The sequence below is a fragment of the Suricata suricatta genome, chromosome 17, assembly GCF_006229205.1.
Source record: "Suricata suricatta isolate VVHF042 chromosome 17, meerkat_22Aug2017_6uvM2_HiC, whole genome shotgun sequence".
Lineage (NCBI taxonomy): Eukaryota > Metazoa > Chordata > Mammalia > Carnivora > Herpestidae > Suricata > Suricata suricatta.
Window position 1 is genome coordinate 22,877,073 of NC_043716.1, and position 14,549 is coordinate 22,891,621.

At 37.9% G+C, this 14,549-nt stretch overlaps 1 protein-coding gene across 5 annotated transcripts in view; it reads left to right on the forward strand.

Annotated features, from left to right (window-relative positions):
* Positions 1 to 14,549, forward strand: part of ACACA (acetyl-CoA carboxylase alpha) — a 279,134-nt gene that overhangs the window by 172,662 nt on the left and 91,923 nt on the right. For all 5 annotated transcript variants that reach the window (XM_029929349.1, XM_029929353.1, XM_029929351.1 and 2 more), the window contains 6 exons: positions 1,075 to 1,116; positions 1,940 to 2,155; positions 3,461 to 3,616; positions 5,747 to 5,950; positions 10,913 to 11,068; positions 12,795 to 12,941. In XM_029929349.1, the coding sequence (XP_029785209.1) occupies positions 1,075 to 1,116; positions 1,940 to 2,155; positions 3,461 to 3,616; positions 5,747 to 5,950; positions 10,913 to 11,068; positions 12,795 to 12,941 (921 nt within the window). The remainder of the gene's footprint in view (positions 1 to 1,074; positions 1,117 to 1,939; positions 2,156 to 3,460; positions 3,617 to 5,746; positions 5,951 to 10,912; positions 11,069 to 12,794; positions 12,942 to 14,549) is intronic.

The following is a 14,549-nucleotide window of genomic DNA, read 5'->3' on the forward strand; positions in this document are numbered from 1 at the left end:
TCACATTCTGGTTCTATGATCCTGGGCATATCATTTGGCCCCAGCTTCCTCAGCTGTAAAATGGGGTCCTGATATATATCTGAGAGGTTGTTGAGAGTGTCCTATGGGACAGCATGTGAGAGCACCTGCCACCTAGACGGCTTACTGTTCATGATTCCTCCATGGTTCCTAAAGCACAATGAGGAGTATTTAGGCAGCTAGTCCTGGTCTCTCTGCCTTGTACCGATAAGTGTTTGATTACATTGCACTCATAATGAAGAAGATGCCTAATGAAACCACCTATAGAGGCAAATAGTAATGACATGATTCCAATACTGCCAGGAGAGCCTCCCATCCGAGAAACGGGTATTTGGTGTTAATAAGTTAAATTTCAGAAACTAATGGACTCTGCTAATTGAATTCATCTTTGTTAATTAATAAGGTTCTAGGAAATTGGCTGCTTCGTTGTGTAATGCCCTGCAAAACAGCAGTAAGATCTAATGACTACAAGTTCACTAGTTCTGTCCCCGTCTTTCCTATACATAGGGTGGTAGTGACCAAAGTATCATCTTATATTTTTCTTTGTCTTGAAATGTTATTGTTTAAACCCTTGGAATTATTAACTTAAGAGTGAATGTGGAAAAAACATGGATTGGGGAAAACTGTGCTATCTGGCTAGTTTACATTTGAAGAGTTTCCTAAGGGGAAACTTGGGAAATCAGACCAGTAACTACTTTCGCAGTGCTGTAGCAGAGGGTATATTGGTTTTATTTGCCAGGTTATGCCAAAAGCAATACCAGGGAAGACTTTTTTTCCACTTGGGAGATAAAAAAAAAATACTAATTTTTTTTTTTTCCCTAGGAGAGGTTAGCTATTGAAGTTAGGATAATAGTGTAGTGATTTCAAATTTGGAAATGGGGTCACAGTGGTGCTTACCCAAAAGATTATTCCTATTCCCTGGGCTAAGCTTAGATAAGGAGCATGTGTTCTAGGAACTGCCTTCTAGATGCTTGGCTGCTTCTGTACTACTATGTGTTTATCCCCAAAGAGCCATATTTATGAAAGACTGACACATTTTCCCCTTCTTTATCACAGAGAGAATTTCCTAAATTTTTCACGTTCCGAGCAAGGGATAAGGTAAGGACTGATTTCCTCCCACCTTTTTTTTGTTTTAACCTAAGAGTGGCTTATCTTTGCCATGTGCTCTTCTTGCCATTCTCCTTTCTCCAACTGAACTTGCACTTCTCTTTTCCTTACATGTGTCTTAGAACCAAGGAGGACTCCCTTCAGAAAGAGTTTGGTGTAGGAAACAGTCCAGTGTATTGAGCTACCCATGGAAAGTGATAACCTTCACAATCATCACTATGCTTTAGGACAATCCTAATGATCTATTGAAATACTACTGTCTGTAGTAGTATTGTATCTTTTTTAATCTATAGATATAAAATATTCCAAAGCCAAATATCTCTATTTTTAAAAATTACATGATATTTATTTGTTGAGTATTTACTATGTCCTTTGTACTGTGCCAGAAATGATAAGAGTATAAAACTGGGCCCTGCCTGTAAGCATTTTAGTTTGGTAAACTCAAAACACTAGTATGTGAAGTAGATATTAATGTAAAGCAGTCTGTGGGTAATTGTCAGAAATGAACTGTATAGACAGTAATGCAGTAGGAGTTCTGAGGGAATTGGTATTTTGTTTGCTTGTTTTTAATGGAGAACATCACCATTTGTAAAAGCATAAATGATGAAAGCTTGGGAAGTAAATCGGTATTTTAGTCCCTAATCTTATGTAAGCTATAGCATTATCCTTGTATGTAGCTAGCTCGTTTTTGTTGCTTATTAGCACATCATCGCTTATGTTTCTATTTTCAAGCATCCCTTTTACATATGTGTTCATAATACAATTTTGTTAACTGCCTCTCGTGAGCTCTTTTGTTCTCCAATTTTGTACTTAGTTTGAGGAGGATCGTATCTATCGTCACCTGGAGCCTGCCCTAGCTTTCCAGTTAGAGCTGAACCGGATGAGAAATTTTGACCTGACTGCCATTCCATGTGCTAATCATAAGATGCACCTGTATCTTGGGGCAGCCAAGGTGGAAGTGGGCACTGAAGTGACAGACTACAGGTTCTTTGTTCGTGCAATCATCAGACATTCTGATCTGGTCACCAAGGTAAGTGGGCACTGAAGTGACAGACTACAGGGTCTTTGTTCGTGCAATCATCAGACATTCTGATCTGGTCACCAAGGTAAGATGCACCTGTATCTTGGGGCAGCCAAGGTGGAAGTGGGCACTGAAGTGACAGACTACAGGTTCTTTGTTCGTGCAATCATCAGACATTCTGATCTGGTCACCAAGGTAAGTACTGTACTTTGATGGGAAGTTATCCCTGAGGGAAGGAACAAGGAAACAGGCATCGGTCAATATCAGGTTTTCTTTTTTTTCTTTTTTTCTTTCTTTCTTTCTTTTTTTAATCTTATGTAGCCTCCATACCCAACATGAGCTTAAATTCATGACCCTGAGATTAAGAATCACATGCTCTACTGACTAAGCCAGCCAGGTCCCTGGGTTTTTATTTTTTGAATCGAGGTTCTTATTCTCATTCATCCCACTCTCCAGTAGCCATTAGAAGTCTGAGAGTCCTTTCTCTCACAGAAATAAATATTTCATATGATAAAGGGCTTAAAAAATTTATTCTTGGTAATGGAAGCACAAAAGCACTCATTTGAGAAAAAGCAAAGCATATTAACAGAAAAATTACAAGGATAGTTAGGTGATGATAGAAGATAAAGAGAAAAGTTAGTGATGACCCCATTGTAAACCCATCTAGAGGTAGGGTGGTTTCTGTGTGTAGCAAGGCACTTCCTGATACGTTAATTACTGCATCCCATATCTATACCCTTTCTTCAACGTTTACTTTCTAAACAGATTTCTGTTCTAAACTCCTCTGTTTGGTATATGTAAAATGTGTTCCTATTGGAGGTATAGCTCTGGGGATGCCCCGCATCTCCACCTATTAGAAGGAAATGCTTCCTTAGGAGGCAGGAGAAAAGGCTGGCAGGAACTCTTAGACACTTGCCTGCCTCTGCTGCCTATGGTCATTGGGTTGACTCTAGGGAGAAAGATAGCATCTGCAACAGGTGCCTTATGATTCATGCCATAGCACTGCTTAATCGGTATAATAGCCATTTCTTTATTGCTTTCATTTTTTAATTTTTATTTATTTTTCATAGAGCATGAGTGGGGGAGAAGGGCAAAGGGAGAGAGAGAGAGAGAGAGAGAGAGAGAGAGAGAGAATCTTAAGCAGGCTCCATGATCAGCATGGAGCCCATGGGTGCTTGATCCTACGACCCTGGGATCATGACCTGAGCTTAAATCAGGAATCGGATGCTCAACCCACTGAAACATCCATGGGCCCCTACTGACTTTTTTTTTTTTAAACACACTAATGTTAATGGTGATTTTCATTTTGTATAGGAAGCTTCTTTTGAATATCTACAAAATGAAGGGGAGCGGCTGCTCCTGGAGGCCATGGATGAATTGGAAGTTGCTTTTAACAATACAAATGTTCGCACTGACTGCAATCATATCTTCCTCAACTTTGTGCCCACCGTCATTATGGACCCATCAAAGGTACATTTCTCTCTAGCTTTTCTCCAGCACTACCAAGCACAAGTAGATTCATCCATATTCTCACTTGAACCTGGAAACAAGTACACTTGGTTAGCTAGTTGAGCCCTTGATCTTTAAAGTTTGCAGAATGCTTGTGAGACAGGGTTTCTGGGAGGGAGCCAAAAATTTGATAAAGCCATTGAAAGCAGACATCAAAGCTGAAGGTGGTATAATGTTATCTTGCTGGTCATTTATTAGCAGTACAAAAACATAAAGTTTCTTTCTGTTATTCCATCGGTACCTGCTTTTGATGTGTGTCATCATAGTAGTTGTTCTGTTTTTATATAATTCCCTAGGATTTCTCATCTGGAATAACTTTGCTATTTTTGGACATTTTGGCAAAATTACTGCTGCTTTGCACTAAATGTTAACTTACCTAGTTGCCTTAGGGAGGCAGTACAACTTCCCAAAGTGTCTAACCTATTTTTCCTTCATTTTTTTTTCCTTCAGTATTTTTCCACAGGAAGACAATTTGGTTGATAATTTTCACATGTATTATATATTTTTTCTATCCAGAGGCTCTATTCTAAAATACATTCCCTATAGTTTAAGAAAGGTAAACAGGGTGATTCTATAGTTGACCTTTTATCTCAGGTGTAATAAAAAGAGGCTGCTCTCTGTTTGTATTTGCTCTAACCTTTTTCTGTCTTGGTAGTGTGGAATTTGGTTAGGAGAACCAGTATCCCCCTTTCTCAAGATCAGTTGTAGGCATGGACTTTAGATTTTTGCACTTAATACCTAAGACCTAAAAAATCATTTTTGCCTTTTTTCTTCAAGACTCCAAACTACTGATAGATTGCCAAGGACAGGGCTACTCCCTGAGTATCAAGTCTCATCCTCCAGCTTAAGTGAAGGTTCTCTTAAGCATTCTGGGACTGCTGAGGCTGGAAGAGTGAAAACATGGCCAGGACATTACTTAACTGTATATATTTTTAGATTTGACGTAACTATTTCTCAGTTTTTTTAATATCTGCCTTTCTGCTTCTACTCTAAATTCTCATTTATCCTAGCTGTGCCTTTCTAATCGTAGATAATGGCCAGCTTCCTGAATGTAGAGATTGTTGACTTTTGTTCTCTCCAGAAAAGAATAGGTAGATACCCTTTGGTTAAAAAGCAAGTGTGGGACTACATAAGTCCACTTCTTAAAATCCATTAACCTGAGATTCTGTGGTGCTAAAAAAAACTGCAAGGGTGGTACATACTTCTGAAGAACCCTAAGAGAAGGGTGGTAGAAGATATTTTTGATATTTTCTAAGTTGAGAACGCATTTTAGAAAGGTACTTCATTTAAGAAAATGGGTTAATTTTGAGTTGTATGTCCTTGCTGCCTTCAGCCATACTGGGAAAACAAAATCCCATTTGTCAGTAAGGGAAAATCCCATTTAAGGTCAAATAACTTGCCAAACCCTGAAAACTAGGAGCACTTAAGCTGCCTGGGTATAAGCCTTACAGAAACTATGGAATTTCTGCCCCATCTACTAAAATCCCAGTTGGACTTGACAATGACCAAGCTTCAGAGCTCTGTTTAGAGAGAACATTCTAGCACCACCTACAAATTGCCTCTCTTTAATTTGTGCAATTTACCAAGAGGCATATATTATAAAGTTTAATAAAATTGTATAGGAAAAAGCTCATGGTGGTAATTGCTGTGATGATTTAAGGTCCTGTAAGTGCAATGAAACATAGTTACCATGCATATAAATGCTACTTAATAGCTGTTTAACTAGAGATTTTATTCTTATTTGGGGCTTTCTCTTAAATCCCATGGCTTGTAATTTTAGATATTATAGATCTCTGATATAGAATATGAATATAATTGGGAAATGGGTAGGGAGTTGCACAGATTTGGGTATTGTGAACCAGAGAACCCCATTCAAATGCCAGGCTGGCATGAAATTGTCTCCAACCTGTTTCTAAGCAAGAGTAGGCCTAGGAAGAAATTATCTTACTTTTTATAAGGAATACATGTAGTGCACATCTCCAGAAACCAGCACCTTTTTCCATTCCTTCTTTTCCAAAGATGGGCAGACCTGAAACAGGTTCTAGGTACAAGGTGTTTTAAGTTTTGTGCTTGGTGACGTGTCTGTGGCAGATTGAGGAATCTGTGCGGAGCATGGTAATGCGCTATGGAAGTCGGCTGTGGAAATTACGTGTCCTCCAGGCAGAACTGAAGATCAACATTCGCCTGACACCAACTGGAAAAGCAATTCCTATCCGTCTCTTCCTGACAAACGAGTCTGGCTATTACTTGGACATCAGCTTGTACAAGGAAGTGACTGACTCCAGGACAGCACAGGTACAGTAGTCAAGGGCTCCTTAGACTTTTGATTTGGTCCTAAAGATAAGCCACGTGTCCTTGTTATGGAAAACCCAAACTCACAAGTCCCATTGGTTCATGTAGCAGAGTTATCCTCTGTCAGCTTCAGTGCTCACGTGAATTTGAAAAACTTCATTTGCCTTCTAAGATGGGCCTGTGTTCTTAATCACGGATGCTATGAAACCCTCAATCTTTTGTGACATACTAACTGGTAGGCCTGAACAGATGCCAAGTGAACCTCAATCCAGAGATAATTCTGCAGTTTAGCATTTTTTTTAGAGGGCTCTTGAGCTACCTGTACAATCTTGTCTTCCCTGGGATGATCTGTTCTTCCTGTTTTCAGCCTTGATAGCCTACTCATTGGCAAGTAAAGAAAAGAAAATAGTTGAAATATGTCACCAACTTTGATCTTAGGGAAAATTTCAGCATAATGTAATAGCTTGAGCAATGTCAAGCAGTGACTTTCTCATATTTACCCATTATGTTATTCCATTTACACACATTATTTTCCTTCGAAGAGTTCAGAGTATTATAGATCTGTAAAAGAGCAAAGTGGCAAACTTTAACCCCCTTTTTAAGTAGAAAAATCAAGAATGTGAAAATGGAAGATGACTCTTCCAGTAGATTGATTATGTCATAACAGAGAATTCCTTTTATCTGTGTTACCTTCATTTCTAAATATTTGTGCCATTTGCTGTGATACTGGATCTGGGTTGGTTTGCCATTGTTCACATCTTCTTAAGAACTGAGATTTTATTTTAGGTTTTTGGCCTGAACTTGGGAAGTGCATTTCTTCTGTTTAAAGGATGACCTTGCTTCAGCATGTGTACACAAGGGTTTCAGTTTCTTCTGTGGAGTAGATGCCAGGAGGAGATTATATATCTCTTGTTTTTATCTATGTCCTTTTAAATCAGGAGCAGAGGCAAGAAAAGACATTTTTGCCAGTATTTTGAAGATGAATTTTAAAAATCTTGAGTTTGGTTAGTTGTCAGAGTGACCTTTCATTTTGTGCTTTGATTCCCAGTTAGATGGTCAGAGGAATCTATCCAGTGTGAAGTGAACAGTTAAAACAGAGAGAGAGGGGCACCTGGGTGGCTCAGTCGGTTAGGCGTCCGGCTTCGGCTCGGGTCATGATCTTATGGTTCGTGGGTTCGAGCCCCGCATCGGGCTCTGTGCTGACAGCTCAGAGCCTGGAGCCTGCTTCGGATTCTGTGTCTCCCTCCCTCTCTGACCCTCCCCTGCTCACACTGTCTCTCTCTCTCTCTCAAAAATAAGTAAAAACATTTAAAACAGAGAAAGAGAGAGAGAGAGAGCGCGCGCGCATGTGCACAAGAGTGCAAGGGGTGAGCAAGAGAAAGAGTATTCAATAATTTTTGCTGCATTTGATGTTTTTCAAGACAGCCGTAAAGACATTTTCAGTCAGAGCTTTCCATAGGCAGGGATATTTTTAATTAACTCTTACAGTGGCTTCAAGGCAGGTCTATTCTTGTGAAAAATAAGATGGCCACTTGAGATTTCAATGTTTTTGATAAATATGTTTGTTTTTCATAACTACTTTATTTTTCCTTTCTTTTATTAGAAAGCTCTTAGATTTCCTTCATTTTGGCTAGTGATGACACAGGAGCATGAAAGGCTCAGATGCCTTCAATCAGGATTTAGTACTATGCCTGGCACAAAATAAGTACTCAATAAGTATCTGAAAGAATGAATGAGCTACCTTTTGCCTGAGGGAGAACCCCTATTACCGTGAGTCCTACCTATTTAGGAAGCCCTGAAGGAAGAGGTCTCCTTCAGGCTTTTCAGTTGAGAGAGTTCCAACAGTCACTGTGGAATGTGAACCCCGGAGCCCCTGGCCGGAGGAGGGAACCAGCAAAAGGAACAGCCCTCAAGTCAGCTCTGGCACTCCTCTAATGCTTACCTGATAACTTACTGCCAATTTTTTTTTTCCCTTTCTTTGTTCTAGTGAGTCATTATATGAATTCAAAATAAGGTAGACTCCTTTGTATCATTCATTGATTTGTTAATTGATGTAACATTGATTGACCACCTATATAGGGTGTCAGGCACTATGGATTCAAAGTGATCTCTAGTCTTAAGAAATTTACTTCAGGGTGGAAGAAGACAGATAATTAGTTTGTCTGTAATATGATTATGATTTGTGCTATCATAAAAAAGGTACAAGGTTCAAAAGGAGCAGACTATGGGATCAGAGATTTTTTTCCAAGAGAAGCCTTTTTGATGGCCACTGATGAAGGTGTCTGATATATAAAATATATGCATATTTTCATAAACCTGTAAGACACACACTTTACCAGTTTTTAACTACTATGTCCATTATAGTAGAAAATGAATTTAATGGAGGTAGCTGATCATTCAGTGCTATCCATTACCATCAACCTCTTGTTCAGCACATTGTTTATTCTGACAACAAAGAGCAAGGTTGACTGGCTTGAGCTTCATTTTGTTTCATTTTCCTTGTAAAGTCTTTGTGGTGTTAGCTGTAATTGAACACTGATGCCAGCCATCACAGTGGGGAGAAGAGATTTGGGTAATCTGTTGCATGGGTCATTTGATTCACAATGTGTAGTACAAGGGAGAAATATACATTTTTTAAGTCACCTTTATTGAGATAAAATTTGCATGTTGTAATAAAATGTACTTATTTTATGTGTATACTTCAATTCATTCTGAAATCATATAAACTTCCATCACAGTCATGATAAAGAACATCTTGACACTTCCAAAAGGTCTCTTATTCTCTTTTGCAGTCAAAGGTAGAGTCACAGTTCTAGGCACCCACTGGTTTGCTTGCTATTGTAGATGAGTTTTGCTTGTCCTAGAATTTGATGTAAATGAAATTAGACACTATGTAGAGTGTCTATGTGGCTTCTTTTGTTCAGCATAGTATTTTTGAGATTCATCCATGTTTCATAGACTCTGGATATGTTCCTCTTCATTGCCGAGTGGTATTCCATTTTATGAATATACCAGAATTTTTATATTCATTCACCTATTGGACATTTGAAGTTTTATTTTCCAGTTTGGGCTATTATGAACAAAGCTGCTATGTGAACACTCATTTACAAGTCTTTATGTAAAATATATTTTCATTTCTCTTGGGTAAATATATGAGTGTAATTACTAGGTCACAGGCAGTGTATTTTTAACTTTGTAAAAAACTGCCCAACTATTGACCAAAGTAGTCCTACCATTTTGTTTAAAAAATTTTTTTAATTAAATTAACTTTAATAATTACTAATTTTGAGACAGAGAGAAACAGAGCATGAGTTGGGATGGGTGGAGAGAGAGGGAGATACAGAATCTGAATCAGACCCACAAATGCAAGCTCGTGACCTGATCCGAAGTCAGACACTTAACTGACTGAGACATCCAGGCACTCCTAGTTCTACCATTTTAAAGTCCCACCAGCAGCGAGCATACCTAGAGGGCCTTCTCCAGCTTCCTTTCTCAGTCCACTTCACCACTGACCAGCCTGATTTCATTCTACATTGGCAAAAGTGAGTCAAATTCTGTACCCACAGCTCTGGTCTTTCCTAATAGACAGTAATATAGCTCCAAGAACCTGCTGCTTTTACTCCTTTTTCTTATTTTGATTTGGTTTATCTTCTCTGAGGAGTCCAGTTACTTCATTCTAATATCTTGACCGCACTTAACACTTTGAATCTCTTAAAACATTACCATTTCTATCTAAGACATTGCTAATTCTACCTCCCACCCAGTGACTTTCACCACTAGTCATAAAGAATAGGACTGAAAGCACCATTCTGTGGGGTTTTAAGTGGTCTAAGACAATTTGTGCCCAGTATAAGACCTGACTGACCAGTCATCAGAACATATTTGTTCCTGTGAGGTAGGAGGCTAAGGATTCATTTAGCTAAATGGTATCCAGGGTTTGGGAAAATACTTAATTATGTTGTTAGGCCTATATATCAGGTTCACAAATCTATTCTTTAATGGTAGATTTAAGCTTATACATTTTAGACCAGAATAAATATATGTGTGTATACCCACATCCCTTATTTCCCAGGCTCCATTTGTATTCACTGTGTTGGAAACTTATATATTATGTATTCATGCATAAAGTGCCTAGTTTAGTGTTTTAAAACCTCTGGGCACTTAATAAATATTAACTGAATTGAAGTAATGGCATCCCTTATATTTATAATCAATAAAACTATCTAAATATATGAAATATGAAATACTCTTCTAGAAATACTTGAGTTGAAATGGTTAAAAATTGGTGTGATTTCATTATGTGACAATACAGGTATTACAGGAGCTATTCAGTAGTTGTAGACACACTGGAGGATATAAATATATATCTGTATTATATATAATACATTTATTTTACTATGGGCTATGTCTAATGAGCTAACCAGAACTGACTAGCAAGGTGGATGGATGAAATCCACTTCTGGCAGAAATCTTTGAAGCCTTAATGTGGCTAGTAACACTTATGAAGCACAGACCTGAGGATAGAGTCTTGACCTGGACTTATACTGTTGGGGAAAGAGCAGAATTCTCTCCAGCACACAGCTGTTCTTCAACTTAATTGTGAGGACTACTTGGACTCATCAGTTAACATACTTCATTTTGGAGTATATGGAATTCAAGTCACGTTAGAAGGCAAGCATGGTCAGTCTGTCTCTGAGATGTGAAATTTACAGTGTGCTTTCTTGTTGATTTCAACTAATCCAAAAGTGAGAGCAACCCATGGGGTATCATTGGTCATATACAATGTTTGGAGTTGGTTAATCTGTGGAGAATTGAGAACACTACCTAATGTATAAGGGCATGTGTTAGCTACTCAATCCACCAAAAATGTGTGTCAAGAAATAACATTTATGAAAAAAGCCCCTCTGGGCAGCTGATTTTCTTCTCTGTCTCTTAACTTCCCCTGTCATTCTCTTTCTCCTGCAGATCATGTTTCAGGCATATGGAGACAAACAGGGACCATTGCATGGAATGTTAATCAACACTCCATATGTTACCAAAGACCTGCTTCAATCAAAGAGATTCCAGGCGCAGTCCTTGGGGACAACATACATATATGATATCCCAGAGATGTTTCGACAGGTAGAGGTGGCCTACTGGGGGGGCTCTGATATGTTCTAAAGAGACAAGGTTTTCCTGAATTTCCATTAGATGCAGCTTAGCCTGGAACGGCCCAGAGGCCAAGAAATATCTTGACACTACTCTCATTTCTGTTTCATTCGGGATTTGGTGTCTGCCAACTCTGATATTGGATAGTTCTTTATGAATTAATAGGAGGAATGGTGAGAATAGAAGCCTCTATTGAGAAGAATGTAACCTGAGACAGCATGCCTGTGGTGGTAGTTTACAATGACCTATGTGAGGATCATAACTACTGAGTTATGATCAAATTATGGATATTAAAAAAGCAGTTTGAAACTCTAGTTCTATTTTTCTTATTTTCCAAGATAACCCAGGTCATTAGCTGATAGGTTAATATGATGAGAATCAATACTGATAACATATACAAATGGATATAGAGTTCATGATATACAGTTTAAAGTATCAATTCTTTCATGGGAGATTTATTATAGCTGAATAAAAACTAGTGTGAGAAAATACATTATGATTCTCATCCTTTATTTGAAAATAAATTCCTTTGATCTGTATGGTGAATCCTCTCTATGCTGCAGATTTTTCTTCCATCAATAGAAGGTAAGAAAAGTACATCAGCAGCAGAAAATGCAACAGATAGAGTATCAAAAGAATACTGAATTTGTCCTTTATAAAAAACAATCTATGAATATAGGATTTTTCCAAGTCTCTAGTCAATACTACTAGTATTACCACATTTGAATTTCGATAAAGTAATATTATGTGGCCTTGTAAATATGCAAATACAAAGAGATTTCCTGTATGTGGTCATTTGTTTATAAGTTCTCTGTCTGGAAACATAGCTATCTTCATTTAGTATTGCCAACATTGTTGCCCTACAAGTTGAGTGTTGGTTCTGTTCCCCAGTGCCAGAACTATAAATAGAAATGACACTTTATATAGTTCTTCCTATAGAATAGACATAAACACTGTGATTGGAACATGTAGGTATGAATGTATCATACTGCCTTTAAATGTTTTGAGACAACCAAAGAAACAACTAGTTCCCACTTCATGAGGCATTTGTTGGTAATAGGAAGTTGGAAATGAAAATCATAATGGTTTTAAAATGAATAGGTGTGTCTGTCTTTTCAAAGTTGAGCAGAATTAATCTGCACATTTACAAATAGTCCTATATCCCTGATGAGCTAATTCCTGCATATGGGCCTATAGATCTGAAAAGACATTAGGAAAAGGATCCTTCCCCTGAGCCTCTAGTAGAAACTTTATTCTTGCCTTCTTAGATTTTTTTTGATATTAGCTGTGTGTCATATCACTTTTTCTGACTATTTTTCTATTCTTCTAGGATTTGTCTTCTTTTTTAAAAAAGAAGGATTAATGCTACTTATTTAGTGTTTTATTTTAATTTTTCTGGGTATTGTTATGTCTATTGTATTTGTTAATGCTCTTGTGCTGACTCAGAATCACTCAGTAATTTATTTGACTTTGCTGGAAAAGTGCCTAATTTTGATATTAAAAAACATTATGTGAAAAATAATTACAAATCTGTTTTAACTGAGAATGATAGCTGCAGAATTTGGTCTAATGCTTTGATGCTCAGCAGAACACTTGGAAAGGAAAGAACAAAATCAGATTGGCTGAAACCTGGTATTTATTTTTGTGTTTGTTGAAATACTTATTGTCACTGATTATCCAAACTTCTCTCCTCCACTAGTCTCTGATCAAACTCTGGGAGTCCATGTCCACTCAAGCATTCCTTCCATCACCCCCCCTGCCTTCTGACATGCTGACATATACTGAGCTTGTGTTGGATGATCAAGGTCAGCTGGTCCACATGAACAGGCTTCCAGGAGGAAATGAGGCAAGTAGTTGAGTCCCGTCCTTCCTTTTCTTATCTCTGTGCCCACTAGTAGCAGCTTTCGATAGGGGTGGTCAGTAAGTAGCATTAATTTAGATGCTGCATAGGCACATAGTAGTCTTGTTGGTAGAGTTCTTTAGGGAGAGAACATTGACTGCACATCAAGGAATTATGTTTTTAGGTGTGATAATGTACTTTTTAAAATGGTATTACAGTTTTGCTTTCTAAAAAAAAGGTAATGTTTTCTGTTACACATAACAACTAAAATAGTCACAGATGAAACAATCCAATGTCTAGGATTTGCTTCAGAGTAATAGAGAGGTGAGTGTGGGAGTATAGAGAAAAACAAACTGTCCGAGACTTGTTAATGAAAGCTAGATGATCTATACATAGGAATAGACTGCTTTCTCTATTTTGGTATATACCTGAAATTTGGAGATTTTTCTTTTTTTTTTTTTTAATTTTTGAGAAGAGAGAGCACACACACATGAGTACTCAGGTGGGGGAAGGGCAGCAGAGGGGGAGACTGAGGATGAAGCTGGCTCCATGCTCACAGCAGAGAGCCTGATGCGGGGCTGGAACTCATGAACCATGAGATCATGACCTGAGCCAAAGTCGGCCGCTTTACCAACTGAGCCACCAAGGGGCCCCTGAGATTTTTCTATAATAAAAACGTTTAAAGTATTATTTTGCTTGATTTTTTTTTTATTTGGGTACTTACATATTAGTACGCCTTTCTTGGTTTATTTTCTGTGCTCAGGTAATTTGTTCTAGTTCTGTTATGATCATGGTAAATATATTCTTAAAGGGGCTCAATCAGAGCCAGGTGTTTAAAAAACATAAAAGAATGTAGCAGAAGGCCCATTTCTGATAGTTGTCTAAGAATTCGTTTTCTGGCATTAGAATCCTCTTTTTTATGGTGCACTGTTAATAATGATACAAAGTCATATTCTGCTCCATACCCTATCTCCTCCTTTTCCTGATTTTAACTATGCTTCTAAGCTACAATTACAACCAAAACAACAATAATAAACCTAAAAAGAGATAGATTTTTATTTCAACCTTAGATAGAACCCCTAAATAAATCTCATTCTTTAGAAAGAGTAATCTTTACACAAGTGTTCTCCATAAACAGGCTGGGTAGACCTTTGGAGATAGTATGTGGTATTTTACATTTTGTGCAGTATCTTTTTCGAAAAATGTTACTGTATATGCAAGGTGTATGCTGTTTCAGTAAGTACACAAGCGGATGCCAAAAGTAGATGAATTGGTATTAAGATGGATGCAGGCATTGGACCAGATATAGAGTATCAGACTTACAGTTTCTCTAATCAAATGCCTCAACAAATAGCAAAGGCAAGAGGCTAGGGAGGGAAGGTGCGTAGAATTTTCACAAGAATAGATATGTACTCGTTAACACACCAAGTTGAAGCAGAGGCTTATACCACAGTGTGGCATCTACATAGTGAGCGTCTCAACACCAAAGAAAAGCTTCATTGTGCTCGACCTAAATTCTGATTCATTCAACAATGTAGTCTTTAGGAGTGGAAGGCACCCTTGTGAACATGGGGCTGAGAGAAAAACAGTTTTAAGTAATGTAATTAAAACAAA